At 45.8% G+C, this 27,080-nt stretch overlaps 1 protein-coding gene across 1 annotated transcript in view; it reads right to left on the reverse strand.

Annotated features, from left to right (window-relative positions):
• The window catches only part of ITPR1 (inositol 1,4,5-trisphosphate receptor, type 1), a 191,774-nt gene that overhangs the window by 24,273 nt on the left and 140,421 nt on the right, over positions 1 to 27,080 (reverse strand). Inside the window, exons 43-54 of the mRNA XM_014946800.1 lie at positions 23,307 to 23,487; positions 22,436 to 22,689; positions 18,009 to 18,209; positions 16,306 to 16,416; positions 14,973 to 15,068; positions 14,246 to 14,368; positions 13,120 to 13,224; positions 11,911 to 12,103; positions 8,170 to 8,292; positions 4,145 to 4,320; positions 2,724 to 2,888; positions 576 to 771 (exon numbers count right to left, since the gene is read on the reverse strand). Coding sequence (XP_014802286.1) covers positions 576 to 771; positions 2,724 to 2,888; positions 4,145 to 4,320; positions 8,170 to 8,292; positions 11,911 to 12,103; positions 13,120 to 13,224; positions 14,246 to 14,368; positions 14,973 to 15,068; positions 16,306 to 16,416; positions 18,009 to 18,209; positions 22,436 to 22,689; positions 23,307 to 23,487 — 1,924 coding nt within the window. The remainder of the gene's footprint in view (positions 1 to 575; positions 772 to 2,723; positions 2,889 to 4,144; positions 4,321 to 8,169; positions 8,293 to 11,910; positions 12,104 to 13,119; positions 13,225 to 14,245; positions 14,369 to 14,972; positions 15,069 to 16,305; positions 16,417 to 18,008; positions 18,210 to 22,435; positions 22,690 to 23,306; positions 23,488 to 27,080) is intronic.

Here is a 27,080-nt window from a genome sequence, read left to right on the forward strand (position 1 = left end):
AAGAGACATAAACCTCTGCTTCACAGGAGCACCCATCATTTATATTCAGTCTGTTATTTCAGATAATATATTAATTTTTGTTATGTTAAAAGTAAACCCCACCACTAAAAGCCAATATAACTATTCCATGTCTGGCAAACTCAGTTCTCCCGGTGGAGAGCCTTCTTCACGATGGCCTACCTAAAGTCTGCTTGTCATTAAACTGGGGGAGGGAGTAGGTGGAGCTGAATTAGATAATCTCAACTGTTCTAGCAAACAGTGAGCAGAGAAATCTCAGCCGTGTGGAGAAGAGCCCAAGTGCTATCTCCAGGGGTTCCTCCTCCCCATCTCTCTTATGCTGCAGCAGATTGCAGCCTTTTGTAAAAATACTGGGGTACCCGCTTGCCCCAATCACTTTGGGTTTTTTTAGATTTTATTTTCTGTTTAAACAATGTCCTTTGTGAGAAAAAAAATATCAAACTGGTGAGGCAATCGGTATGTCTTGCAAGAGGTGGAAGACACTCAGCACGTCCCATGGAACAAAAGCCCATTCCTTTCTTCAAGACAAACGTTTGGACCGAGTCGCCGGCACCAACCTGGCAGTAACGTCTCGTTGGGGAGCTTGTCTACTTCCAGGATGAAGTCATCTTTGAAGAAGAGGTAGCCCACTATGGAGAACAGGTAGACCAAGATGAGGGCGAGAACAGCAGTCAGGATGATGGAACGCCCGTTGCGAGTGACGCTCTTGATGACGTTCAGCAAGGTCTCCTCCCGGTACACCAAGTCAAAGAGCTGGGGACAACGAACAAAAGCAAAGGCTCTCTCACATGTAGCACCAACACCGCTGGTGGCACACTACAGGATGGCATAGCCTGGGGCAGCACGTCAACAACGCCAATCTGCTGCTTTAAAGAGCAATTACTACTTCTTTCTTTCTTTTGTAGTTACCTGAGATTTAACATAGTGACAAAGAAAAATATAGCAGGAGGCGAGGAAGATGGGGTCCCTCACCCCCACTGTACCAGTCTTGCGCCATGCTCTTTCAGACAATTTCCTTTAAGTCTTAGTTTATTGAGTGTATCATTAAATGAACAATATTTTTTCCCCAAAATCTTTGTTCAAATTACAGATGTTTCCTTCATTTTTCCCTCCTCTGGGTCTGAGAGAGGTCACCAGCAGAGCCCAGGCAGGGTGATGGCTACGCTGGCCAACAGTGAGAGGGCAGGTATTTGTGAAATTGGACTTACATGAATATAGAAAATAACCAGTTTGGTTACCGGAGGATGTAGCAAGCAACGGGACAAAAATAGAGTGTTCTGAATGGGATTTAAGGTTTGCTTTAGAAGTGACACATTTTCTCAACCAACACTAGATCTACTCCTTCAGTGCTTATTCTTAGAAGTATTGTGCTGTGCACGACGAATTCCACCCCAAACAGAAAACACAGGGATGCCAGGCATCCGTGTCAGTCGTGCGAGGTTCTGGAGTCTGGCTACAGCTGAGGAGACACTCCAGAGTTAACCAGCTGCTCCAGAAGCACAGACATGATCTTACAGTTCGAATCACAGAATGGTTGGGGTTGGAAGGGACCTTGAGGATCATGCAGTCCCACCCCCTGCTCTGGGCAGGGACACCTCCAACCAGATCTGGTTGCTCAAAGGCCCATCCAACCTGGCCTTGAACCCCTCCCTCCAGGAATGGGGCAGCCACAGCTTCTCTGAATAAACCATCTTAAAGACTATGTGCCTTTTACTCAGCCTGGAAACTCCAAAAGTGCCTTCTGATCAGTTAACATTTCTACTGCTAGATCTTTAAATTATTTATTTTTTTCCTGATGTAAGAGCTTATATGACATTTCTTTTTTTCCTGATGTAAGAGCTTATATGACATTAAGAAGCCTTAAACCTTCACCAGGTGTTGACATAACTTGGAGCCACAATGTTTTAAACTGGTTTATTATCCCAGAAGTCAGAGCAGAGTCACAAACAATACTTCTAACCTAAAACACCTGTACCTTCGAAGACTTAGAGGACCAACACACACAGGGAAATGCTAAATACCTTCGTTGCAACACATACATAATGAGCAATTTTATCTATATTTAACCTTAAACCCATGTCTTGTATAATATGCTTAAGGAGAATAAAAAATTCTCTGCTTGTCCATGCAAATCATGAAAAAACGTCCTGTAGCTTCTCACTGTAACTTCTCCCAATCAAAATCCCCAGTGTGTGGTTCTCTGTGCCTGCACAACAGCTTCCCAGTACCATTAAGAAGCCTTAAACCTTCACCAGGTGTTGACATAACTTGGAGCCACAATGTTTTAAACTGGTTTATTATCCCAGAAGTCAGAGCAGAGTCACAAACAATACTTCTAACCTAAAACACCTGTACCTTCGAAGACTTAGAGGACCAACACACACAGGGAAATGCTAAATACCTTCGTTGCAACACATACATAATGAGCAATTTTATCTATATTTAACCTTAAACCCATGTCTTGTATAATATGCTTAAGGAGAATAAAAAATTCTCTGCTTGTCCATGCAAATCACGAAAAAACATCCTGTAGCCTCTCACTGTAACTTCAACCAAGCAAAATCCCCAGTGTGAGGCTCTCTGTGCCTGCACAACAGCTTCCCAGTACCAAACGGAGAGCAAGTGGTGTACAACACACCCAGATATGCCTGAGATGGGACTTTACAAACATGAAAAAACGTTCTAAGGGCAAAGTGAATACCTACCAACAAACTATAAAAGAACTCGTGTACGAAGAGGCCCAGAGCACAAATCAGAAGGTACAGGAGGTGATAGAGAAACTCTACGTCCATGATCATTGCCTTGTATCCTCTAGTGAAGGTTCCACAGTTACCCACAAAACTCATCAGGAAAATGATTTTATTACAAACCTGAGGAAAGATCAACCAGAAGTTAGTCACAATGTGTGGCTTGCAGGAAAAAAAAAAGGCAATTGTTCAAAGCTGGAAGTAAATCAGCTCCATGATGATATCAGTGACCATCTGAATTGTCCACTACAGGACAGCACTTTACATGTCAGCCAAAACCTGCTGCTTCTGTTGGGTTTCCTGGAGCTGAGACAGAGCCACAACCAAAACTGCACATGTCGAATAAATCATGTGCACCCACTCCTGTCTCCAGCTCGTTGTCAGAAGGAATCAAGACTAAGATTTAAAGAAGTAAAAACACTCCCTGGTGTGAGAGGTAAAACTTCCTAAAAAGAAAAACCCGACCCTGCTCTAAACATGGCACTCCCTGCAGTCAAGTAACTCTCCAGCAACTCTCACGTTTCCCAAACCCCTGGTTTTGCTTGTGAAGAAGTAAGTTTTCCAGGTTCCCTCAGCAAATCACTTGGCGACCACGCACCCAGCGATCCTCCCGTGCAGCACCAGCCATCAGTGCTGGAGGAAAATTGCCTCCAGCTTACCTGGGACCGGCTAAATGCTGCAATTACCAGTGATGACAACCACCACCCTCCTGGGGCAGCTGTGACTCGGTGGCAGACAGCAGGCAGTGACGAATTTTGGAGGCAAGGAACACTATTAGATGACGCAGGTGAAAGCCAGGCACTTGGTAATAAAAGGCAAAGACTCTGAGAAGAGGCATCTCTGCGCAGCTCCTGCTGACTCAGCCAGAGAGAACCACTTTTGGCTCGCTTGCCACAAGAGACCACAAGCATCCGGGTCTGAGCATTAATGAAGTTCTCTGGTGGCTCAGTTTATGTGCTCAGTCCACACATTTACTGCAGAAAAACTGCTTAAGCCTTGGCTTTTGGCCGGCAGGTAGAACGCAGACATCGGGGAAATGCGTTGTTTGGTGCATCTTACACAACCCCGAAAATACTGTAGCTGAGTCTCTGAACAGGAGATGGGTTGGAGCACGTCCTTTAGGGTCACAGAGACTTCTTTACATTTCTGGCTGGGGTGGGAGCTGTTTCTAGACTGGGGCAAAACCTTAAATACCTCTGGCCTAGAGAACCAGGATTAAGTGAACAGCAGCGAAGTCCTTCTGCTAGAACCACTCCTCCCACCAGTCCCACCACAACCTCCCAGGCTATTTTTGCCCCATGTCTTCACAAGCAGGTAAGAAACCCTTACACATGAGATGCATGAGAACGTAAAAAACAAAAAGCCCACTTGGTACTCACGTTGAATGCACCCAGAAGAAATAAAGTAGGCTGTAAACCGACTGAAAATATCAGCCGTAATATTGTAGAAGCGATTAAGGCTCGGATGCCGTGGGGCTTCGGAAGAGCAATAACGATGGCCAGAGATATGAGCATGGCTGTCCACAGCAGGCCTGACAAGTGGGGCTCCAGTGTTCCTGGGGCAGAGAGGGGAGAAACAAACCCCGTTTCAATGCTTTGCACAACCAAACAGAACCAAAATAACCAAATAAATGCCGTTTCATCTTATCTTGGTTGGAACATCGTTAAGCCTCATGTTCAGACATCACTGATTTCAAAGTGGGAAGTGGAACATCTGAGCCCAATGCCTTCAGCAGATTTTAATTACAAACTTGTTACTAAAGCATTATGTAAATGATAAGTGCCAGTGTTACAGGATTCTTCGCTTTAGAGTTCATTACTTAGACCCCTTGAACACGGAGAAGGAAAGGCATTTTGCTCCTACATTCTGTAGAGGCACTGAATGGGAAGGTGAGGACAGAGAAGATGCTCCTCCAGGTCCAGATTCTCAGCAGATCCTCCCATTAAGGCTTTTGGTCAAAAACCTTGTACCATTTTTTGTCATCTCCTGCTATTTCTGGTTCTATTTAGACTGTCCCATGGGACTGTCTGCTTACATAACATCGAGCCCGTCTTGCTAAAAATACACTTCTCTGAAAGAACCATAAAAAAAAGAAAATACTTGGCCAAAAAGACCGTTTACCCTGGGTTTATCCAGGATATAAAAGACATCTTTTTCTTACAGCTGACATTAAAAAAAAAAAGTTTTTCTTCAAGCAGCTGGTTCCTCAACAGGCAAAAAGGCAAGACCTCCCCCCAAATTTCATAGCACTCCACAGCCCATCTGCAGGTAAGTACTTGGGACTGTTGTGCCTGATTTGCAAGATATTCACTGAGGGCTTTTTCCTCCCCCCGCCCAAATTCAGAAGGTTTAGGAAATATTACTCTCATCTGACTACCTCGAGCAGCCATTTAATTTTTTTTTCCCAAATCACTATAGATTAATAAAGACAGCAGAGGATAGATGGAAATTAAAACTTAATAAGCGTAAAGTTGAACAGATGTTTCCGCTGTCTGGAGGGAGTTTGGGATCCCGGAGCAGCACCACCGCCGCCGCTCGAGCTGTCAAACAGCAGAAGGAGCAGAGCCTGGAACAGAGTCGCCCAAGTGGGAACCATGAGCAGCACGGAGAGGGGAAAAGAAAACACGTGCAGAAGCTCGTTTAGGAATGACTTGGGAATTGCCGTGAGAGGCAGATCCTGCACCTCCACAGGAGTCTGAACATCCCAGCTGCGACTGAGCCATCCACAGCACATGAATATATTTGCTTTCACAAGTTCCAGCGTTTCCCAGCAGGCCTGAAAACATAACTAGAGTTGATGAAGTCCTCAACCGTTGCCTGTCACCCCCACCCTGGAGAGGTCCCACACCACACTGGGAGGAGGAAGGTGACACCAGGATGTACAAAGACCTTTGTGGGACCTGGTGCAGGCCAGGACTCGCAGGAAAGAGCAGGGCTGAGGGCACAGGTCCGTCTCTCCTTCCTGGGGACACCCAGAGGCTGGGAACAAGGGGGGAGCAGTGGCCTTGCCCTGGGCAAATGAAGCTCACCAAGCCAGTGGTCACTCGACATCAACTGTCTGCACCCAACCTGATGTGAGATCATTGGGGACCCTTCCATGTCTGGTGGCAGGAGGAGCGTGTAACCGGGAGGACCCAGTAGGAAGCTCTCCCCATCTCTGGAATTCTCACCATTCCACTACCGAATTCCAGGAGTCTGGTTTTGTTTCTGCTCCTCAAGTCAGAAGTTTTACAGCTTATGCTATGGTCAGATGCTGATCAGCTGCTCAGTTCACCGTGTCTGAGCCATTCAAGGCACTGACAACTTCCCCCAAACAGTCTGAATGCTTTTACAAAAAGCTAAATGTAAAACACATATGTATTTATTTATTTTTCATTTCTGATTGTAACTAGAAGAGGAAGAGATTTTATCAAAATGTTACCTGATAAATAAAGTATTTCAAATACTTTATGTAGGGTAGGGCATCTTCAAAATGCCAAATGATCCCCCCCCAGTCTTGCAACTTCTAATCTCAACAAACTCATTTAATTAACAGCTTTCCGAGCAGCCATAAATAGAAACTTTGAAATTTTGACTCGTGATCTTAAAAAGGAGAAACAGAAAGTTCAGTTGCTCTTCGTGCTTGTTCAAACCTTTCAACCAACCGCTGGCCAGAGGGGATGGGGTAGCCCCATGGTCCGCTGTCGCAGGGTGTGAGCTGGAGGAACAGCAGCCAAAGGAAGGGAAGGGAAGGCCTGGACATGAATCACCCTCTCTGGGATGAGTTTTTTACTGCCGGGTTCCTTATTTGCTCCAGTAGACACAGATGTGGCAAAATCTCCTACCGAAGCATTTCCTTTTCACCAGCTTTGCAAGAGATAAAACGCAACAGAGCGTTCAGAAGAATCTATCTCCAGATTTCCTGATTCTTGCTGACATGAATCCACCCCTTGACCTGCCCTGGGGTGCATCTCCTGGGAGAGGCTGGATCTAAGGCAGAGCAGCTGGATCTCATCAGGACTCCAGCAGGAGTATTTACTGAGTTGGCTCTAAGAGCCACCACCATCACACAAACCCACTGCTTGGATCAAAACCAACTTCCATGAGACGGATTACAGCAAGATTGTGCAATCCCGCGTGCACTGCACATGTTAACCCATAGCTTATGTGAAGAAGGACAGCAAACCCAGCTGATGACACAGAACTGTGGAGCAGCAGGTTGTCCCAAGCCAGGGGACATGACTGGCACGTTCCTCCTCCGTCCCCAGGGCCCCCTCTGCTCTAAGGACTTGTAGGGGTAAGAGACTCTGGCCTCTGGAGAGGCCCCATCTGGAGCACTGGGACCAGTTCTGGGCTTCCCAGTTCAAGAAGGTCAGGGAACTGCTGGAGAGAGGAGAGCAGAGGGCTACAAAGATGATGAGAGGACTAGAACATCTCTCTGATGAGGAAAGGCCGAGGGATTTGGGTCTGATTAGTCTGGAGAAGAGAAGACTGAGGGGGGAACTCATCAATGCCTATAAATACTGAAAGAGTGGGTGTCAGGAGGATGGGGCCAGGCTTTTCTCAGTGGTGCCTTGGACAGGACAAGAGGAAATGGGCACTAACTTGAATGTAGGAAGTTCTGTCTAAACGTGAGGGGGAACTTCATTCCTTTGAGGGTGGCAGAGCCCTGGAAGAGGCTGCCCCAAGAAGGGGAGGAGTCTCCTTCTCTGGAGACATTCAACCCCCACCTGGACATGTTCCTGTGGGACCTGCTCTGGGTGGACCTGCTCTGGCAGGGGGTTGGAGGAGATGATCTCCAGGCCCCTTCCAACCCCTGCCACTCAGTGACTCCTAGGAGAGACAGCAGAGGGAAGATGGGCTCATTTTCTGCATCCTCCATCCATTTCTAACAGCACAAAGCTTCCGTACACCTCACCTGCCAACACAGGGTCATCTCCCTCCACCAGCCCCAGAGGTCTCCTGGAGCGCTACGCAACCACCAAAGTTTTATGGAAAACGCCGTTAACAAAATGCAAGCTCAAGGAAAACAACAAATTACCATATCTCATATTTTTAGTTCAATACTTAATTACAGAACTTTAAAACAAAGTAGAACAGTCAAGTAATTAAAGGTGGATGTCTGTCTTTGATTATTTTTCCCCCTAGGAAAAAGCACAGCTCTACAGTTTCCTTACAAATGCCTCAAGAAAAAGTGACTCGGAGAACAGCACAATTTAAATCAAGGCAATTAAAAAAGCCAATTTCTGTACTACTGTCTCCACTGAAGTAAACAGGGATGCAGAGACACAAGTCGGGGACAGCATTTGGCTCATTATACCTTATTTGTTCACATAGTTTTGTATGTTAAATATTGAGTCGGGGACAGAATTTGGCTCATTATACCTTACTTGTTCACATAGTTTTGTATGTTAAATATTGGTACCTCCTCGAATTCCTTTGAATGGGTAGAAAAAAGCCACAAGCAGGTTCATAAGGACAGCCAGGTTAAAGGAAATACTGCTCCAGAAGGACATGTTGCGAGCACACCAGTATAGGAAAGGTTGAGCTGCAAAAGAGAAAAATAATTCTTTTTAATGGAGCATTTAAAAAAAAAAAAGAGTTTCATATAACATATTAATCATGACCAAAACTCAGTTTATTTTCAGTTTGCTCAAAAGCACAGCATCAACAGCAGCAGAAGTCATGGCTTATTCTGAGGTTTATTTAATTTCTCTTTATTTTGGGGTACTTCCGATTTCCTAGACAGTATTTTAAGGCAAAGGCCTCATGTTAAAAAGGAAAGTAATTTCAAATGTGAATTGATTTACTGGCAGCATGAGAACAAGTTCAGAAATGCCAAAGGTCAAGGACTTGAGGTTTCCCCTAACAATATACCGGGTACTCGGAGTCACAGGAAGAAACTTAGGAGGAAGAGAATTTGTATGCTTTGGCAACGGCGAGATTTAGCCCCATCCCTCCCAGGGGATGGTGCCCACCTTCAAACTTCTCTTCTGCTGCAGCAAGCCAGAAAAAATGCAGCAAAGACAGTGCAAGGTGGACAATTAAGGCACAACATGCCTTAACAGCAACAAAGCTAAAATGTTTCGGATTAGCTGCCAAGCCTGTGAAACAACTTGATTTCAGGCTGGTACCAGAGCAGTGTAGCCCCAGAATAACAAGGGGGCTGCAGCTCCACTGGCCTCCCCTCTACCCGGTGGGCAAAGGACACAAGCACAGCTGCACAGAGTGAAGGGGGCAGTTAAACAGCTGCACATCTTACATTCTTAATGTTATGTTTTCAAAAAAACTTCAGTTTTAATAATCTCCACAGCTAGAACCGAGAGGCAGAGAAAGCAAGAAGATTCATTTCCTGAAGTGGTCATGGACCAGAAGACGACGAGGACAGCGAAGAAGCTGCCTTACAGTAATTCCCCCTGCATCACAGCAGAATCCCCCTGATTTTAGCTCCTGCGGGCTTATTGTACAGCAAATTGTGTACTCCTGAAATCTAGAGTGGCCAAAAAAATATCTATTAAAAACGCTTTCACAGAAGAGAAAGAGCTTTTCGCTGTTGGAAGGAGGTAACGTGTACAGATAGCAGAGAGCAAAGGAAAGGCAGCTCACAGTGAAATTTAAGAAAGAGATGAAAATGCAAACTCTGGGGCTGAAGAGCAAAGTTAATGAATGCAGCAATGCTGAGCCTCACAGTAGCCACCACCTCTCTCCAGCAAATCACCACTTCTAGCATCCTCAGCCGAAAAAATGGGTTAAAAGGAATTACACAACACCTCATTATACTGAGCTGAAATGCACATAAAGAGCAAATGCATCGAACAGCTGAATGCAAAGGACAGGACTCCACAAAGGTACCCCCTCACTGGAAGAATACAAGGCTCATTACACCTCATTAGCCAGGCGCACGTTCAGCCCCACCGAAACGCGCTGTAGCAATGTTTCCAATAGATGATACGCTGATTTCTGCATTATTGCTCTCCTCAATTTCATTTTAATTGGAATGATCTGTAAGCAGGCTGAATTCATTTGTATTAAAAAAATGTTATACAAAGGGTCATTATAGAGTTCCAGATTTACTTTAAACCTTCCTCTGGGGATGGGCATAGCCCATCTGCCCCTTGCAGTGCTTCTGCCTGGTTCTGGCAGGCTCATTTGAAGACTTAATTAAGACCTTGGGAGACTTACGGTGCTTAGATTATGGGCCAAGACCACAAGCTGAAGGGGGAAGGACATGAGTGTTTTTTTAAAAAAAAAAAGTCTGTCTCAGGTTTAAATAAACAAGTGGTATGACAGGAGCAGAGAGCAGAGCACTGCCAGCCCATCACGGCCTCAAAACACAAACCTGCAGTCAAGGCATGAGAAACAATTGTAAAAACTTACAGTATCACCCAGAGGCCAAACAAGACCACAGCACTAGGAGACAGGCTATACAATTCCAGTTTCTTAAAGAAAAAAAATGAAATATTCTCCACTTCTGCAGGTGGATCTTGATTAATTTGTGGTCTGCCGTTAATTACGGATGTCTTTCACAGCTTGCCTGGAGACAGCCTCAAAGACCATTACAGTCATTCAAACAACAAAATACATGGATGCTGTCAAAGACAAAGCTGCCCATTTGTTTAGGGTGTCAAATACTCTACAAATTCCTGGAGAGTTCTTAGAATTCATTTTAGGAAGCAGCTTCCTGGGAATTTTGATGCTGTCAGAAGCACTAATCCATTGTTGGGTGCAAATAGCTCCCCTCTGTTTAGTATGCACACACATGAAAAACAGACCAAGTTTCAGGTGGTCTTACCCATACCTGACTTGGATAATTTTAAAGAAAATGATTACAATTGCTTTTGTCTGTTAAAAGGTCTATTAACATATATATACACAAACATCCCAACAATCAGAAGGCAACATTGAGTTTCTGTTACCAAACGTGCAACACATCATCGGCTCTAGTGCAGACCACACGTATGCATCCTGAAAACAAACTGGAAAGAATCCAGGCTCTCCTTGGAGGTGCAGAGCAAAAGGGTAAAAATGCAATCAGAGGTTACAACAAGGGAAACAATTTTCTAAAAAAAACAGATTTTCAGGACAAGGAAGGTCAGGAAGCCCCTTTGCACCTAACTGGTACCTTGGCAGTGGTGGGTTAACGGTTGGATGTGATGATCTTAAAGGTCTCTTCCAACCAAAATAAGCCCATGAATCTGATTTTTTTCCTATGATATGCAACGCCGACTGAGTACCAGCAAGGTCTCTGCTGGGGGAAAACATTTGCTAACCTCACTGGTGGGGCAGGTTTCAGTGGCTGAGAGCAGAAGACCACTCTCCTGTTTCCTCCAGGAGATGGTTCTGGACCACCTGGACCAGTCTGTGCCCTCACACTAAACTGGAGTTCAGCTGATTCAAGCATGGGAACAACAGAGGTATCAGATGTTGGCCTGAGCAGGAAATAACTGCTTTATCTCTCACATTTCAGGGGGTCATCATTGGTAAATTCTAACCACTCATCACTGCCCGCTGAAGCTGAGCCTCGTGTGCAGCATTTCTCCTTCAGCAAAGCAAGAGATCAGATTTTTTTTTTTAAATAATTTTAAGCAAATGAGTTAGAAAATTTACAGGGGGAAGGGGTGGCATTGTGTGAATTAAAAAATATTTTAAAAAGTTTTCCTAGCTGCCAGTGGGAACCTCAGAGGGAAAAGCAGTGCTTGAAAATACTTGCTTTCAGATGCTTTAGCATCACAGGGCTGGAAGGGACTTAGTTGGCACTTCTGCCAGTCTATTTCTTGCCCAACAGAAGGGCAAATTCTACTTCTACCTTTACTGGAAAAAGCATGTTTAAGCTGTTCTTAAATACCTCTCTCCCTGCCACCAAATGCCTTCTCGTTTAAGCTAATCCTCCACAATTTTGTTCTTGATCTTAAAAAAAGTTGACCTGTGTTCCTCCTTCCTGCCCTCCCCTGGACCCCCTCCTGTTGGTCCATATCGCTCCTGCGTTAAAAGCTTGACTTCATTACAGCTTGTTGCCATCCTGCAGAGGAGCAGACTCCTCCAAACACTTATCAAGGTCGCTGCCACCCCGGGGAACCATCTGCCACCGAGCCAACGTTCCCAACTCCCAACACCCAACCCCGGCGCTCTGCTCCCCACAACCACACGGGCAACACCAACAACCCACCTCGCAATTTCTTCTGCCAGTTCATCTCGTTAAAGAGGTCTTCTGATTTCATGAAGAAGTCGTTGATCTTGCTGCCTTGTTCATCCCTCTCTGTGGTGTAATAGATCCGCAGCTTGGACTCCTTGGTGAGGAACTCACAGATACTGGGCACAGGGAAGACTATTTGCTCCATGGTCCGGTCCGACCTAACAATCTGAACAGCAGCTTTGTTAGAGTCCTTCCTAGTTATGAAACGCTTTTATTTCTTGGTTTGTCTGCCTCTTTTTTTTTTTTCTTCAACCTTTCAAACCAGCTACATGTAGAAACTTGGAGACATTTCCATAGAACATTGCCCCATCCCTGGAGGGGTTCAAGGCCAGGCTGGATGGGGCTTTGAGCAACCTGGTCTGGTGGGAGGTGTCCCTGCCCAGGGCAGGGAGGTTGGAACTAGGTGATCTTGAAGGTCCCTTCCAACCTAAACCATTCTATGAATCTGTGAACAGCAGCCTGATAGAGACTCAATTTAATTTACCTTCCAAAGCAACCCTATATTTAGCTCCAAGACTGATAATTTCTATGCTATGGTCTTATCCTGACAACGTAATTCTTAGCTAGGATTTCCAAGGGACCCAGTGAATCCCACACCAAAGCTGAGCTGAATTTCAGAGCAATCTGGTCGCCCAATTTAAGAATCTTAGCAAATTTTAGTTACGCACAGCCCAGTACGAGGAGTAATAAGTTATATTCATATTGCTTAATAAGAGTTTTGTGAACTCTCCATACTTGTGTGTGTCTCACTTTTAAAAAAGCATCTTCGGTGGTGCATCAGGGCCAAATTGTCATTTTAATACAGAAAGAATGGCAAAAGCTATCAGTAACTTTCTGGATTCAGCAATAGCACCGGCCAAAATGTAACAGAAGCGAAGTTACACTTCCTCCTGCCAACAGAGCTCTGCTCAGCTCCATCTTAAAGCCCACACACGACAGCTCAAAAATAGCTCCCCCCCCACCCCAGCGGCTGTCAAAAAATAAAATAAAAAAAATAAGTGCATATATATTCTCATGTCAAAGACGACAGTCCACACACAGGTGATCGGTTCAACCAGAATAACAGGTATAACGTAACCGTTGTTTAATTCCTCTGTTCCTCTTTTGAGTGGCTCTTTCCACAGCAGAATATTCCACACACACCCCCCCAACACCTCCCGCAGCCACCGGTTTTCCCTGTACCTCAATCTGTGCCGTGTGCTTGGCGTAAAACTCCAGAGCCTCGTCCCCCTCGATCTGACCTCCCGGCTTCAGCATGTTCTGCAGCTCTTTGTTATGACGAGCCAACTAAAATAAAGGAATGCAAAGGGAGTGGGAGACACCAGATGTCTCTCTATGATATTAAATTTCTGATTTTTGGCATAAAAAAGGGAAAGAGTACACAGTCAGCTGCTAAGAAAGGGCAAAGTTGACAGAAGGCTTGTTCTATTCCAACCAGACACCCTGCAGCTCTATTTTGGGAGCAAGTCAGAATGATTCAAATATGTATTTTTTTTTTTTAATATCCGTGTTGTAGTCCTCTTTTACCCATCCTCTCCCACCCTTCGCCTGACTTGGGCAACTTTGTGAACATTCACACTCGGTCTATCCTTCTACACCCCCCCAGATCCAAAGGTGTGCTCCTCACACAAGTGTCTAGGCAGGGACGGGAGAGAAAATCTCCGTCAGCTGAAAAGCAGATGCACAGAGCACTGCTCCAAAAGTGCTTCTGGATGCTCTAAATTCATCTTACAACATATTGATGGTCTTTCTTCTCAGATGCTAAAGGAACAAGAAGTCTCTAATGGAGTGATACATGTAGCATCAATATATTAAGTAGATTTATATATATATTTTTTTTCCCCTCAGTCTTTTGCCTTTCAAACCCCACGCTGTATCAATACAAGGAACCTGACCGGCTCCACCACAGAGAATTTGGCAGAACCAAAACAGCAGAGTGAGATTTCTGCTTACGGTTTAATTGATCTTTGAGTAGAATTTCCTTGGGAGCACAAAGTAACCTTTGATACAGCTGAAAAATAATACATCGCTCCCCGGTACAGCCAAGAACTTGGATCACATGTCTTCAGAAGCTTGGTCAAGAGCCTGCCTGCTTCCCATTACAAAAAAAAAAACCTCCAAAAGTTTTCATATATTATAGAATTTTCTTTTCTGATTCTTTAAGGATTAGAATTTCCTCTGATAAAAAGAGAACGTGCAGCGAGTTGAACTCAGAGGTGAGCCATTAAAACAATTTCAGGGAATTATTCTCTTGCTATTCACAGCTTGTGACGCTTGGCTGCTACAAAAGCCGTAGGTAAAATTCTACCTGATGAGCTAAGATATAAATGTTGTGTCCCACGTTCCTCGGAGATGCCGCAACATCTTCCCCATTCTCTCCATCCTCAAATTCTACTTCTCCCTGCAGATAAGCCTTCTTTATCACTTCCACCTAGAAAAAGAGAGACACAGGTTGAGGGCTAGTACATACTTGACACTCTCGCAGACGTGAGAGGGAGCTGAGCACGTACACTCAAGAGAAGGTCAACGGGCTTCTCCACACCCAGGGTAAAGCAGAAGACCTGAGCTCAGCCCTACTCAATGACACAAGAAACTAAACTTCACGTTCCCCTCTAGGTAATACATCATGGGCCACCCTCATCGTGTTCTGACAGCTGGTCCCCACCGTAGCGACGTGCACCAAGCCAAGCCAACGGTACTTCAGCTGTACTTTGAATCTCTTGTTTCTGTTTTCACCAGTTAATACATTAACCAGCCCAAAAGCCTGCCACAGTCTACTGAACAGCTCTTCAGTGACCAGAAATTATTGTTTCTCTCTGTCTCTTGCACAAATAACTTCTACACATGGATTCAGGAGACGATGGCTGCCTGGGAGCTAGGCAGACCCATGGATATTGCACTCATTCAACCAGACTCTTGAGAGGTCTTCCAGTTGAGAGCAATCCATGCACAGAGCTCTCGGACACAGCCACCTCAGTGTCCCCAGTGCCACTGTACCTGGCTTTAAGGAGTTTCGGAGCGATGCAGGGACTCACCAGCTCTTTGGGCCTCATGTTGTAGAGGATCCTCTCTGCATTCTCACTGTCGTGCCTGCTCTCCATGATCGCCAAGAGCAGTTTGGAAGCGTTGTTCTGAAGGGGACACAAAACACCACCCATCACTGCCAGGAGCCAAAAAACAAGGGTACCCAGCTTGAGCTGGGCCTGCTGCTCAGAAGGGCTGGAGATACCTCGTTTCTGCAAATACGAGCCATGGGCAAGGCAGAGCCTCCCAGTCCCAGAAAGACTCCTACAGCCTCATCACCCCAAGCACTCCCTCTGACTATTGAGATATACAACTTAATATTATCAGTTTATTTCCCAAGCCCTTCTTATTTTGGGCCATCAAATTACCATAGTTAAAAGTTCAGATTTCTAAAACACTGAGGTTCCAGAACCTTGTGTTATTTGGTTTTGTTTTAAAGATGCTGCAGCATCACTACAAGCTCTCAGCTCCCAAATGCTGTTGATTAAATCAAAGGACAGCCAAGGCTGAAGACACAGACGTGCTTCACTGCTTTTAACTGAGAATTACTCTGCGACCTGCTCATGCCAAGAAATAGAGGGAGGAAATGGGCAACTACCACAAGGCACCAGACTACTTTAATACGAACAATTAAGATTAAAATCCATCACGACTGACAATAAAAACCAATAAAAGTATTTAATTTTGAAAGTATAATGCTAATCGAGGCTAAAAGCATTTTTTATTTAGAATAATAAAAAACCCACATTACCCATAATAATTGTGTGAGTCGGCAACGGAAAACAACTAGACATTGCGCTATAAAACAGGATGGTAAGTCAGAAAGGAAATATTTCCAAAACATATGCTGAGGCAGGAGTGCTCTGCGACGACTACTGCTAGAAGACAACCTGTTAGCCTATTTTGAAACCAACACCAGGGCTAATTATTTCAGCACTGAAATTCTTGACGATTAAACATCAACTGATTAAACAAACAGCAAGATGGTACCAGGAAACTGGATGAAGCACAAGAAATTTTACTTCCATTGTATATGTAAAAGCTCACCAACAGCAGAGACGTTTTCATTGACTTTAAATTTTTAACAGGAAATTATTTTAGGATTCTTTGGCTTATCTTGACTGCCTGCACCCCCCCGCATCTGAAAACTGGTGGCTCCACATTATTATTTAGAAGATGAAATACCTGTGACAAACACTCCTTGGGCACTGCCTCCAGCTCCCTGATGCATATAATTTCTTGGCACTACTGAATACTGGGATATAATAAACACCCACATAATTTCAACAATAAAATGATGTTTCATCTTACTGTTAGCGTGGAACACAGAAAATAGTCACTTGCCTTCAGTTCCAACACGAGGTCCATCCTCTTCTTCCCCAAAGGGTTGATGTCATTGAGAATTAATGCTGTGATGATGTCAATGCCGTTGGACTCATGAGTGGCAATGCAGTTCTGTCCAAAGAAAAGTCAAACTTCACTAATTGTCTACACTAAAACTGCAGCCTGGGCTGGTGACCCAGCCAGAGGAGTCACCTCTTTCATCACCCTGTAAGCTGTGGGAGATGGATAACTGAACAGAAAGCTCCAGTCAGTGGAATAACAAGAGATTAAGACGTTCTGTTTCAAGCTTTTCCTATCATCAGCGTGTCCAACTGAAACCACCCAGCCTCAGGAAGCAGAAAGCAACACAGTTGATAAATGAAGCATTTGCATGCCAAAGCGTCCAGACTGAACACACAGCTAAGGAAGAATTCTGTTTTACTAAGATTAGGGAGTTTTCTTTGTTTTACAAGTGCCAGCCAACACCTACTCCAGTCTCCTCTAACCAAAGAATGTGAATTTCCATAACCTCGCTTACCCTTTAGCCCTGCTCTTGTAACAACTCATTACTAAAACGTACAAGCTGATGGTAGCTTGCTGGCTTCAAAATCCAGATCCCTGGAGTTGTACCACTCCAAAGACGTGTACCCAGATCTATAGGTTGTTGTTCCACCCAGTCCCTATTACAGAGAGAAACTTTTCGTTTGAACTGACTTAACAGATGATCTTAAAGGTCCTTTCCAACCTAGACAATTCTATGATTGTGTGATACACACAGCTATCTCTTCAATGTGGTTTATTCTAGACTTCAGACTTCTTTGGCCTCATGGAAACCAGTGACACCACCTTCTGATCCTTCCCCCTGGAGCAAATCCTAATTCCTGAGCACCCAAAACCTCCTGCTTATGCCAACAAAGACTATTCCCATATTCAACCCTGGAAGCACCGAGCGGACTGAGTCCAGCTGTGTGAGCAGCTCTAACTGCTTTACCCAATAGGACCCGTGTCATTATTCAGTTATGCCCTCCCAGTAACAGGGTTACTTAAACCACCATGCTTGATTTAAACCAGTTATTCCTGCTTGGAGCAGAAGGTATCCCTGACAGTGAGCGTGGTCTTGGGGGAGCAGCAGACCGGCAGACACTTGGTGGCCCTCACCAACACGTAACCCTCATTGGGAACCACTGCCACGTCCCTGCACAAGCATATGGACAGTCTACCCATGGCAGACTGTTGAAGGCAACAGGCAGACAACATAGTCTGTGCTGCTACACACAAGACTATGTCTGAAAACAACCTCAACCCCCTGGTTATCACCTTCATTAATGAAGCTCAACCTCCTCCTGCCAGGCTGGGGAGCCACATCTCTGGCTTCGTTTACAACAGCTCTACAACAGCTCACAGAGCTTGGGTTGAGCAATGTTTCCACTATAAAGCATTTCAAGTACAACAATTCCCCACTCTCCCTCTCTGTCAAGTCTAATAAAACAGCTTAAATCCTGGGGAAGCAGAAACATTTCTACTGCTTTAAGTGGTTCAACTCTTCTGAGGGGGCCTCAAGAAAGAGAAGTTGATTATTATGAGTTTATAAAGAAAAAAAAGTAAAGTGAGCAGCGTTGTAAGATAACACAAGTCTGTAAGACTGAGATCCAGAGCCCAGCAGAGCACACACGTGTGGGTGTAGGGAGAAAGGGTGATGTTTTTCACAGCTTGGGGTGCGTTACCTGGTTCTCGTGGCAAGGCCCCTGACAGTACTCGGTCAAACTTTCCAGCGTCTGGTTGATCAGCGCTACGTTCTTCTCGTTTATGTACAGACCGAGAAGCCCCAGTCCACCAGTCGTGCTCCCACAGATACAGTCCAGAAACTGCAGCGTCTCACACACCAAGTTGTAGTTTGTCTTGTTGTTCTGGCAGCGAAGGAAATTCTGCAGGGAGAGCAGGAAAAAAAGAATATGCACTGCATGGTATATTGCTCTAATTCCACTGCATTTGGACAAGCAATTTAAGCCTCTTTCAGGGCTTTCTTGCAATGCACTGGTCTCCTGACCAGCTTCTTGGCTTCCAACTGTATAGAAGACAAGCAGCAATAACCAAAGTGCATCCATTAGAGCACTGAAACCCAACATGAAACCCAACTGAAACCCAACATGAAACCCATTCCTTCTATGAAGGAACAGGCCCTTCACAGAAAGCTCTCCTGAGCCTGGAGGCTCTTCATCCATCCTTCCTGCTACATCTCACTGCCAACCACCACCCAAGGCTCTCTCTTCCTGAGACCTTCCTCCAAGAGAGAAGCAGCAACTCTCTGGCTTCACACCAGCTCAAGGAGGCACCTGACTCCATGCCTGGAAGGAAGGCAGCCCGAAATGCAATTCTCTCAATGGCATTTCTTCCCACGTAATTATTGTAATGCCTGCTTGAAGCTGCTGATTAGCAGCAGCTCCTCTAATGAACCACCAGATTTATCAGCATGGATTAGTCAGGTTTCCTCTCTCCTGTATTCCAAACGGGAGAAAAACACCCAAACCCAACCAAAACAAAGGAGGACAATTAATGAAAATCAATTTCCCAGTGACTCAGTGTGTGTCAGTGTGTTCCCAGCGGTGTGCTGTACAAATGGACAGCCACTACCACCCTCCTTTCCTCCAAGTTTCAGCAGCAGAACACCCATCTAGCTTAATTCTCGAGTGTTACAAAATACCACACTTGAAAGGTGAGAAAAAAAACAAACAACAACCTCAGATGAACAAGATGCACGGGACAAGGGAACCAGCAAGGTCTTTTCTGCTGTCACCTGCAGAGGAGCCCCCTTAACTGATTGCCTCTGGTGCCTGCGTCAGACTAATAAGTCTTTTAAGGCAAACAGACTGAGAAATTGCCAGATTCAATTGAAGCCTAAGCTAAAAAAGGAAAATGCTGTCTATGAACGCAGACTAAAGGTGACAGTGATTCAGCACATTTCAGCTGATTGCTCATCTAGTATCCTGACTTTTGATTAACTTGACACAATGTAGAAAGGTTGATGCTACAGAAATTGGGGCTGGTCCCTTCCCTCTCCAGCAGTTCCCTGTCCTTCTGGAACTGGGGAGCCCAGAACTGGTCCCAGTGCTCCAGATGGGGCCTCCCCAGGGCAGAGCAGAGGGGCAGGATGACCTCCCTCCACCTGCTGCTCACACTCTTCCTGATGCCCTCAGCCTTCTTGGCCACAAGGGCACATTGTTGGCTCCTGGGCATCCTGTTGTCCACCAGGACTCCTAGGTCTTTCTCCTCAGAGGTGCTCTCCAGCAGGTCAGCCCCCAGCCTGTACCGGTGCAGGGGGTTATTTCTCACAGCAAACCTTCCCCAGATGCTCCACTCAGCTTGTCACCAGCTTCAGTCCTTGTGACTGATGCTGTAGGACACGGGGACATCTTCATTCAGAAAGAGATGGGACAGAAAAGACCTCCTGGGGAAACTGGTGGGGCCGTAGCCCGGGCAAAGCAGGACAGAGGACAGACTGGCTACAGCAGCTCAGAGCTGGGACAGCTTTGCTGCCAAGGCTGAGCTCTCACACACCATGGAGCACCAGTCCTAGTGCAAATTTAACCAGAGCCCCCAAGTGTCTGTGTGCTGGGAGAGAAACGGAGACATCAGGAGAGCTTCCATAGCAAAATCCTACGCGTTCAGCCTGAAGCAAGTAACACAACACACTTCAGCATCCACCTGCTCATCCCAGTCCTTGCACTGATTTGAAGATACGGCAACTCTTCCTCCAGACCCACAGAGCAAACTGTGGGGTGGGAGGCAGCACCCCGACTGCGTGCAGTGGGGAACAAACTGCAGGTTTATCTGTGCTGGGGACGACCAAGTGATGGAGAAGGCAGCAGTACTGCAGCTCCCCAGGCCATTTCACCCAGACTTCCTTCTCATCTCCAACACGCATCCACTCTTACAGCCGGGACTTGCATTTTCCTGTGTTTTTTTGCACAACGTCAGGCTACTCACGATTGCTAACGCCTTGTAAAAATGCTTGGGTTCAACAAACCTACAGCTGCGCTGGGCCGGTGATCCCTACCCACTTCTCATTCCAATCTAACTCAGGCAATTTTGGCAGACACACAGGTCTGTCACGCCTTTAAGCAGGGACAGCATTGGTGAGGAGTCCAGTGACAATGTACCAGCTGCAGACACCGAGAGTTTGAAGGTTTAGACACTCCTGCCTCCCTGTCAGGGCTGGAGGAGAAAGGCCAGCGTCAAGGCAGGGAAGCAGCGAGAAGATTAGATGTGAAAAACTGTTCCTCCCAGTTTTTTTTTTTAAAAAAAACCAAAACCAAACAAAAGAAAAACAAAAAAACCCAACAAAACCCTGACCTTTTTCTCCCGGAGCTGAATGCAACTACCTGCTGTTTGGGAAATCTGATTGTTGAGGAGGGTGAGCAGCTCAGGCCAAGTCTCTGCGCTGGCTCGTGCTCAGTTCTGTCTCCTGCAGCCGTGGGTGCCCAGGCAGAGGCAGCAGCAGCATCACGTGCGTGCGGTTTGGAGCGCTGCCACCTCCAACTGCCCTCCCACTTGTCTCCCACACCGCTAACGGCATGGAAATGGTTTGACAAAACAAAGATCAAATAGGGCTGGCTGGTTTGTTTTTTTGTTGTTTTTTTTTTTTCTTTTGGGGGGATGGAAATACATAAATAAAAATAATAAAATTCGGAGCGAGCCTGATGTCTGCAACCTCAGCGCCCATGAAATGCTGAAGGAATGCCACGTTGGGGGCACAGGGGCATTACCATACAGATTTGATTTCCAAGGCTGGCAGCAGTGGAGCGGAAGGGACCCGGCAGGGCTCTCGGGCAGGGTCCCACCGCACAACAATACGCAATCACTGCAATTAGCCCTCCTTTCTGAGGGCATTTAGAGCATTGTGCTGCCTCTCCCCAGCTCCTCGCCGGCTTTCGCTCCCAACCCAGCAGCAGTGGTGGCGCTGAACAAAAATCCTGGTAATTGCAGTCCATTTGTAAGCAAAGAAAAAAAAAAATATAATAGTCTTATCTCCTGTGGAGGCACGCGCTAGATAAGATCACTCACATACAAGTTCTGGGCTCGCTATTTAAAATGATACACACACGTCACAGCATCACAGGACAGCTGAGGTCACAGGGACCTTTGGAGACCCCCCTTTGCCCTATCATGGGGCACCACCAAGCAGAGCCTGGCTCTGTCCTCTTCACATCCCCCCCACATCGTGTATTTCTGATAAGAATTATAGAATCCTGAGCCTGCTCCTCTCCAGGCTGACCTCTCCTTGCCCATCAATGCTCCAGTTCCCTTAATCATCTTTGAGACTCCCTGCCAGACTCGGGAGCCAGGACTGGACCCAGCACTCCGTGGGGGCTGGGTCATCCCACCAGGCACTGTGGACTTGTGCACATCCAGCTTGTTTGAAGGCTTCCTAAACCAATTCTTCTCCACCAAGGGTATGTCCTCCTTGCCCCACACCTCCTCTCTGTTCTCAGGGTCCTAGGGTTTGCAAAGGCTGGTCTTGCTAGTAAAAAGACCAAGAGGAAGGTGGCATTGAGCACCATGGCCTTCATGTCCTTGACCGCCCAGTAAAGACCCATGCTCTCCCTGGTGTCCTTCTGCTGCAGATACAACTTAGAAACCCTTCTTGTTGCCCTTCACGTCCCCCACCAGATTCAACTCCAGCTGAGGCTTTCCTGATACCATCCCCATGTGTTCAACTCTTTGCACATGAACAGATCCATGAAAACCCATGAGAATCTGTTCACTGGAAAGTAAGCATATGCTGCTGGAACCAAAGTCCCAATGCTCTATTTTCCTACATTACTTTTTTTTTTTTTTCTTTTTCCTTTCCTTCCTCTCTCAAAAGTAGATCAGTAACTTCACAGCAGAACGTTTGCTTTAGTATATACTTCTAAAAAGCCACATCAAGTGGTAATCCCACCACGTTTTATATACACTGAAAAGACCACTCTATACTGCACTTCCCTGTATTTGTCCAGCAAGGTATAAACACCTTTTTTTTGGATTATATTCAAGGCCAAAGAAAGCAGTTGGTCAGGTACCAATTTAAAAAGGCATGTGATTAGTGAGAGTGATGCAATGGTGGTGGCCGTGAGAGGTGACACGAGCCCCCTGCCCAGGAACCAGGAGGTACCTGCAAATCCCGGTTGTGGTTTTCGCAGAGCAGCTGCAGGAACCGGAGGATGGGTTGCATTATTGAGATGACAGCGCTCATCTCCAGCTCATCTTTGCTCTTGTCTGCTGCAGACTGGGCTCCTTCTCCCGCCGAGTAATGGTCGTCGGGATCAGCCTCCCTCCGGTAAGTGTTGTAAGCCTTTCTGGTAGCTGCAGAGGCTTCCAGTAACTGATCCCGGACCTCCTCGGTGATTTGGGACATGGGCTCCCTCACTAAAACACACAAGAACAGCTCTTCCTTAGGCAAAACAAATGAAAGGAAATTTATTCACCCATTTCCCAATCTCCCACTCCGGTTTCACTCGCAGGCCAGCTACTCATCGTCAGATCTTTCTGGTGAGTGTGTTTAGTGGGATGTGAGGGTCTCGAGTTTAGAAGGGTCTCATGTCACTCTCTTCACACCTTTTATGCGAACCACATTAAAGTTGTAAATTCTGGTATTAATGGGTTAGGGCACACACATCCAGCACTGTCAGGAGTTACGATAAAAGGACCTGCTATAGAAGGAAATTAGGATTTCTCCACCTATTGTTAGAAAAGGTGCTGCCCGCAGCCCGGGGTCAGTACTACAGATCAGATTTGGGCAGTTTGTCACGATGGACAAGGCAGCAGAGTCATCTCAGAAACACTTTTCATCATTTCAATAGCACAACCTCACAAATGGATGAAGAGGGGATGAAGCTCTTGAAATCCCGAGCCAGGGCACCACTGATCTCTGAACTTTGCTCTGTGGGATCAGAGATCAGAGCATTATTGCATCAATTGAAATGAGTCCGAAACACAGCATTTTACTCCCTTGTCACTTCAGACACAGAACCACCGGGGATTACCTCTTTTTCTGTTGGGTACATCTCTCTCTGAGTCTTCATCCTTCTTTTTATTGCCTAAGTCACTCGTGTTGACTGTGACAGTCGCCTTGATTTCTTGCTGCGCCACTTTCATGCGATCATAAAAAACCTTAAAGAACTTTTCCGATTTCTTATCTTCCGTCAGTCGGCAGAAGAAGGAATGCTACGAGAGAAAATGGAACAGGACCTGTATCTTCATGGGCAGGTTTGAATACAGATCATTTCACCTTTCTGCACCGTATGATATCCTGAAGGACTGGGAGGTTAATTAGTTTTCAGTAAATCGAAACCTAGAGCACTGGAGACTCGTACTTTATTGTTAAGGAAGCCCGAGTGTCTCAGCTGTGTAAGCTCCCTTATTAACAGCATCCCAGCTCCTTTATTAACAACTTCCAAATATATTTTTAAAGAAGCAAGCACAATAAATCACGCCGTCCTTCACACATTTAGGCAGCACACTTCCCTCTGCAACAATGGAATTAAGGTAAGTACAATGAATTAAGGTAAGGACAATGGAATTACCTATAATTAGATTCTCAGTTCAGAAACAAAACAGCACGAGGAAAATACAGAGGAGAAAGAACTGTCCTGCCTCCCTGCCATCAAACCAGACGTTATACGACTCGTAACATGCAACAGTTAATGTTAATCACGGCCCAAAAATGTACAACCAGGGCAATGTAACGAGGGATATTTCATGCTAAGTTTCCGTTGCCCCGTCTGCAGCAGAGTTCTTCAAACTCCCTTTAACTCCTACTCTGATATATCTTTAAGTGACAGGAAAACTCAAGAGCACCGACTACTTTTAAAAAGGTTTATTAATGTGCTTCTACCCATATGCGCGCAGAGACAGAAAGTTCTTCCTAAAATTGAGGAGAATACAAATCATGTACGGGTCAAAAAGGAGCCAACACAGTGAGCGATCAGACAATTCTTGATGAAACCAATATGCCGTTACATAAATCAGGGCTAGAGCTTAAACACGACTGGAGGATGAACTTGTAAGTGGGTCACCTTATGCAGAGTATTATGAAATTAGTTAGCATTCTGCAGCGGCTCACGATCCAACAGCTTTACATGATGAATAGGAATGAAGCCTGATTTATTGAAAAAACAAATTAAAACGGGAATAGCAATATATCCTGCCCGCCTTCCTGCGAAGCGGAGCGCGCGAGGCCGTCTCTGGTACGGCTGCCTTTGATCACTCCCGAGCAGCTGCAGCCAGAAGAGAGCTCAATGACTTTGAAACACTAATAAAAGTTGCGTCTTCGATAACAGACGGAGGAGCGGCGGCACTATTTAAAGAAGTTGGTCAATATTCACACGAGATACCCATCCCACCACTGCAACACCTTCCACCTGCCTCACCTAAAGGTTTGAGGAGCTCGTTTCTTATTTCCAGCGATCAACAGAGAGAAGGGAAAGGAGAAGAACCCACGGGAGGGAAAGGAGAAGAACCCAGCACGGGCATCGCATGTTGGCAAAGCTGGCCACACCGGCACCTTCTCCTGCCATCCCTTCAAACAGTCAAGTAGAAGAGATGCCAGAGCACTGCAAAGGATGCCTTCCACCCAAAGGCGTTGCAACAGAAACTGTGCTGGGCCCTGGGACACGACACAAGGTGATTTGGGTGCCCAGTTCATTTAATTGTATTCACAGAATTATCTTCTATTCCAATACTTCGAATCAAGAATGTTAGTGATTTCTCATAAAACATACCCAAATAAGAACATCCTTTGCCTGAACAGCAGTTTACTTACCAAGGCTGTTTTTTCACTCTAAACTGGTTCTTTGACCAGACTTAGTGGACAGAATACCATCAAATTATCATAACGAAGAGAGACATTAACATGAGCTGCTGACCAGGAACCAAACCCTGCCAACCCTCTGAAGAGCGGTCTCTTACTCGGTAAGCTACAAGAATGGACAGAGGAAGAGCCTGCATCTAAGCTGCATCTTGAAAATTTTACACAACGAGGACACCAATAATAACAACAGACCAGCATAAACCAGCGGTTCTAAAAAAGGTAGTATTTTTCTGAAAAACACCACGATTTGCTCGTCAGGCAAGCGCTGGTTGTCACCTGCCTGCACGTCTCAAGAGCCTGAACAGGAGGAGTTTCCCTGCAATGAAGGAACAGCTTTTTTTTTAATGAACCACACCGAAGAAATACCTCGTACGCGAGTAATTGTTACTTGCTGACAGGCCTGATTTTTGTCGTCTTTTCAAAGCTCCTTAACTGACTTTCCACTGAGCTTCAGAGAAAAAAACCCCAATGAAAGGAACATTTCCAGTAAAGCTCTTCTCGTGCGTGCTGTGCATGCGCTCAATGGCTGTCACCAAACGATTGTTTCAGTTTAGGTCAGGATGCCTAACACCTTCACACGCATGAATCAACCACATGCCAGCTATCAAAGATACGGTATTTTAAGAGGTGTGATCTCACAAGTTGTGCTTAAGCAGGTAATTGGTGGTGATAATTATGACAGAAATCCTAAAATTTACTTACAGGTTGGAAGGGACCTCAAGGATCACCTGGTCCAACCTTTCTCAGACAAAGCACGGTCTAGACAAGATGGCCCAGTGCCCCATCTAGATGACTCTTGAAAGTGTCCAAACTTGGGGAACCCACCACTTCCCTGGGGGGATTATTCCAACGGTTGGACTGTTCTCATTCCAAAAAGTTTTCCTCTTGTGTCCTGTCAGAATCTCCCCAGGAGTAACGTGTACCCATTACTCCTTGTCTTTTCCATGGGACTCCTTGTAAAAATAGAGTCTCTCTCTTCTTCGTAGCTACCCTTTAAATACGGGAACATGGTGATAGGGTCTCCCCTAAGGTGTCTCCTTTTCTCAAGGCTGAACAAAACCAGTTCCCTCAGCCTCTCCTCAAATGGCAGGCTTCCTGGGCCTTTCATCATCTTGGTGACCCTTCTCTAGACCTTCTCCAGCCTGACCACATCATCTTTGTATATTAGGGACCAAAACCACAGTATTCCAGGTGTGGCCCAACCAGTGCTGCCTAGAGTAGGACAATGACTTCTTTATCTCTGCTGGTGATGCCCTTGTTGATGCAACACGGCATCCTGTTGGCTTGCTTTGCTGCAGCAGCACACTGTGCTCAAAGCAAAAATTTGGGGGGGAAAAAAAAAAATCTGACTTTTTAACATGGAAATAGAATGGCCGTTTTAGACTACTGTATGCCAGAGCCCTGCTCTCCACACGCCCAGGCAGAGAAGCCCAGGTTGGCTTCTTGTCTCCCAGCCAGACCCTGCCGACCTAGCCACCATCAAGCTGGGGCTTGTGATCTCCTAGAACCTACACCAGGGTAGAGAGTGGTGACCTGTAACACACCAGTATGTCGACTGTATCTGGCTATCCCAGTAGGAGGTACTGGAGGAAAAGCTACCTGAAAGGCAAATGAAGGCATGAGCTTCATCTCATACCCAAGACACGGGCAGTGGACCAGTGTCATACTGCTCTGCTCATACAGAGCACTAAAATAATCCACGATGAAACTGCATTTTATTTCAGCTGTGTTTCGTTAACTGCACTGTTAAAGAGTTGTTGCCATTAAATGAGAGACATCCCATGACACACAGAAGATCATGAGGTTTGCTTTATGAATGCTGGATTCAGCAAACAGCTCTACAAGCACAGGCACCTCAGCCAAACGCAATACATCTCCCGAGCACCGCAACCGGCCCATTAAATAACCCAAGACTTCTCTCTGATGTGAGAATATCAGAGATAATGTG

Source organism: Calidris pugnax, unplaced genomic scaffold (assembly GCF_001431845.1).
Source record: "Calidris pugnax isolate Ruff unplaced genomic scaffold, ASM143184v1 scaffold81, whole genome shotgun sequence".
NCBI lineage: Eukaryota > Metazoa > Chordata > Aves > Charadriiformes > Scolopacidae > Calidris > Calidris pugnax.